Source organism: Mirounga leonina, unplaced genomic scaffold (assembly GCF_011800145.1).
Source record: "Mirounga leonina isolate KUSES-001 unplaced genomic scaffold, KU_Mleo_1.0 Mir_94, whole genome shotgun sequence".
NCBI classification, from domain to species: domain Eukaryota; kingdom Metazoa; phylum Chordata; class Mammalia; order Carnivora; family Phocidae; genus Mirounga; species Mirounga leonina.
Window position 1 is genome coordinate 57082884 of NW_023270855.1, and position 2980 is coordinate 57085863.

The window sequence follows — 2980 nt, forward strand, 5'->3', positions numbered from 1 at the left end:
CATTCAGCACCAGGCGCCCCTGGACAGCTCTGGAAGCCAAGTCCTGTCGGAACCTTTCCTCTAAGGTCGGAGTTTCCTGCCGGAGCCACCTGCTGGCTGTACCTACCGCTCAGCAAGAGGAAACTACTTTCCCGTGCCGGTGGCGGGGGGGGGGTCGCAGGTTGAGTGGCGGCCGCAGTAGCCAATGACACGGCGCGTTCGGCCCCGCGGCGCTCGGGGTAGCTAATGGGCAGGGGCGTGGGCGGGGCGAAGGCGGGGCGTGGGCCGCCGCGCGCGGAGCCGGGGCTGGACAGGACCGCGGCTGTGGGGTCGAGACCGCGCGGCGGTTGAGCGGCGGGCGGCGCCGGCGGGCGGGCGGGCGAGGGCCCGGTGGAGGTGCGTGCGGGCCGGGACCGGGGGCCGGGAGCCGGAGCGGGGCGGGGCGGTTCGCGGCAACGGCGGCTGGGCCGCCCGTTAGCCGAGGCCGGGCTGCGGCGCCCGCCGCTGGTTCCCCCGTTGGCGGCGAGATGTGTGCTGATTTGCTTCCGACTCCCCAGGCGGAGCGCGAGTGCTCCCTCTCGGGTGGGGCCCGCCCGGCCTCGCCCTCCTCGGGGCGCCCGGTGCAGCGCGGTGCACACAGAAGGCGCTCAATAAGTGCCCGATGGGGGAATGAATGAACGAGCCCCTGCCTCCTCGTCCCAGCCCATCAGCCCCGGTGTTGAGAGCGGGCAGGCCACCCCCTGCCGCCACGGCACAGCCTGGGCATCGGGACACCGGCAGGTGTTTCCTGGGTCCCTCCTGCGTACCCGGCCGTGCGGCGGGTGGTGCGGGGGGATCCAGCCTCAACAAGACTCCCAGTCCCCGCGGAGCTCGCAGCCTCGAGCGCATGAGCTCAGTCAATGACTCCAGGTTATGCAGTTTCCCGCACAAATGATGCCAGAACTCAATGCCGGGAAGGGGGCGGGAGAGGCCTCTGCAGCTGGTGGCATCTGCCCGGAGACCTGAGGACCTCGCTCGGGGCGTGGGCAGTGGGGACCGGGAGGGTAGGGGCGGAAACACAGGGCAGGAGCAGCCAAGGGCCCTCCTACTACCGGTGGGGTTTCCAGGGTGAGATCGGCTCCACTTGGGCTCACTGAGGTCCACACGCTTTAGCTCACCTGTTGGTTTGCAGTGGTTACTGAGCCTCTGTTCTGCACCAGGCTCCTGGTGGGTACGAGGCATACAGTATAGGGCAGAGGTCTTGCAAGGGATCCTAAAGGCGGTGACCCCAAAAGACAAGACCTCATCGGGAGGTTGGGGGAAAGACGTATTCCAGGCCGAGAAAGCAACCGGTGCAAAGGCCCTGAGGCAGGCACGGGCTGGGCATACTCAAGGACCACAGAGGCCCGTGTGGGGTGAGGCGAAGCAGAGGCCGATGGTGCGGAGCCTTCTCTACAGGGTGTGGTGCTGGGTTTTACGGAAGGGCAGGGGGAAGCCAGTGGAGCAGGACCGCCCAGTAGAACGTCCTGCAACCGTGGAAAGGCTCTGTCCGTGCCGTCCAGTGCGGTCACTACTGCCAAGCACTTGACATGTGGTCAGTGTGACCGAGGAGCTGAACTTTGCCTTTTATGGAATTGTAATTAATTTAAACAGACGCACATGGTGGCTCGTGACCGCCGTATTGGACAGCACGGCCGTGGCGAATTTTCTGCAGGAGACAGTGATGTGGGCCAGGCCCGGAATGGAGCGAAGGACGGGGGGTGATGGGCTTGGTCACTAAAGCTGCTCAATCCTCCAACAGCTGACGGGGTTGCCCCTGGCGTTCACAGTGGCTGGACGGAGGCATGAGCCCCCGGCTTCGTGGTTGGGCCCGGTAGCACGCCGTGGGAAAGGAGTGTGCGCCCACACATGGTTTGGCCCTGCGGCGACCACAGCAGCCCGGGCCGCCACCATGATGAAGCTGCTGGTGGCCAAAATCCTTTGTATGGTGGGCGTGTTCTTCTTCATGCTGCTTGGCTCCCTGCTCCCCGTGAAGATCATCGAGACGGATTTTGAGAAGGCCCATCGCTCCAAAAAGATCCTGTCACTCTGCAACACCTTTGGAGGTGGGGTCTTCCTGGCCACGTGCTTCAACGCTCTCCTGCCGGCTGTGAGGGAGAAGGTAAGGGCTCCCTGGTGGTGGCCACAGCCCGTGGCACCTTGTGGCCCCGGGTCTCTGGTGTGTTTTCAGTGATGCCACCAAGCTTGGTGGTAGCCGGGACACTACAGGAGTGACAGGAAGTGAGGTTGCTGTGTGACCGTGAGTTGGTTGCTTCTCTTCTCTGGGCCTTACCTGGTAGACAAGGGGCTCGAACTAGACCTGGGCTTGCCAGCTGGTGAGCCGGTCCGTTGTTCGCTGAGCAGACCGCCCAGCGGGGTAGCTATGCTTTGCCCTGTAGCGGGCGGCGTGGGCCTCTCCTCAGCACCCGTATCAGGCAGCTACTGCTGCTTAACAAGTGATGACAGCTTAGCAGCTCAGCACAGCACGTGTTTGTCACGTCGCGTTTCTGTGGGTCAGGGGTCTGCGTACCACTTAGCTGGGCCCTCTGCTCCAGGCCCTCATCAGGCAGCATTCCAGGTCTCCTGGGCTGTGGTCTCATCTCGGGGTTTGACGGGGACGGGTCGATTTCTAAGCTCATGTGGTGGTGAGGCAAGTTCAGTTCCTTCCCGGTTGTCAGACCGAGGGCCTTGCTTCTCGTGGCTGAGGGCTGCCCTCAGTCCCTGCCACGTGGCCCCCCCCAGAATAGCCACTTGCTTCATCCGGAAGTGCCTGGATTTCTGACACGCGTCTCTTGTTCCCTGCTGCCCACCTTGTGTTCCTTCATAACACGGCGTGGGAGCTCACACGGCATCCCGGGGGTAAAACCTCAGAGTCCTCTCTCAGGCCGTCTGCACCCCCAGAGCCGCTTCCAGCCCTGCCCCCCATTTGCCACATTCTCATGCCGTCACCCCTCATCACACTCCTATCTCAGGCCGGGGCTGC

At 64.1% G+C, this 2980-nt stretch overlaps 1 protein-coding gene across 2 annotated transcripts in view; it reads left to right on the forward strand.

Annotated features, from left to right (window-relative positions):
* The first annotated feature begins 289 nt into the window (after positions 1-289).
* The window catches only part of SLC39A3 (solute carrier family 39 member 3), an 8260-nt gene continuing 5569 nt past the window's right edge, over positions 290-2980 (forward strand). Inside the window, exons 1-2 of one of the 2 annotated variants that reach the window (XM_034997499.1) lie at positions 290-375; positions 1760-2119. In XM_034997499.1, the coding sequence (XP_034853390.1) occupies positions 1910-2119 (210 nt within the window). In that variant the 5' untranslated portion in view covers positions 290-375; positions 1760-1909. The remainder of the gene's footprint in view (positions 376-1759; positions 2120-2980) is intronic. The other variant, XM_034997500.1, reaches the window with a different exon arrangement.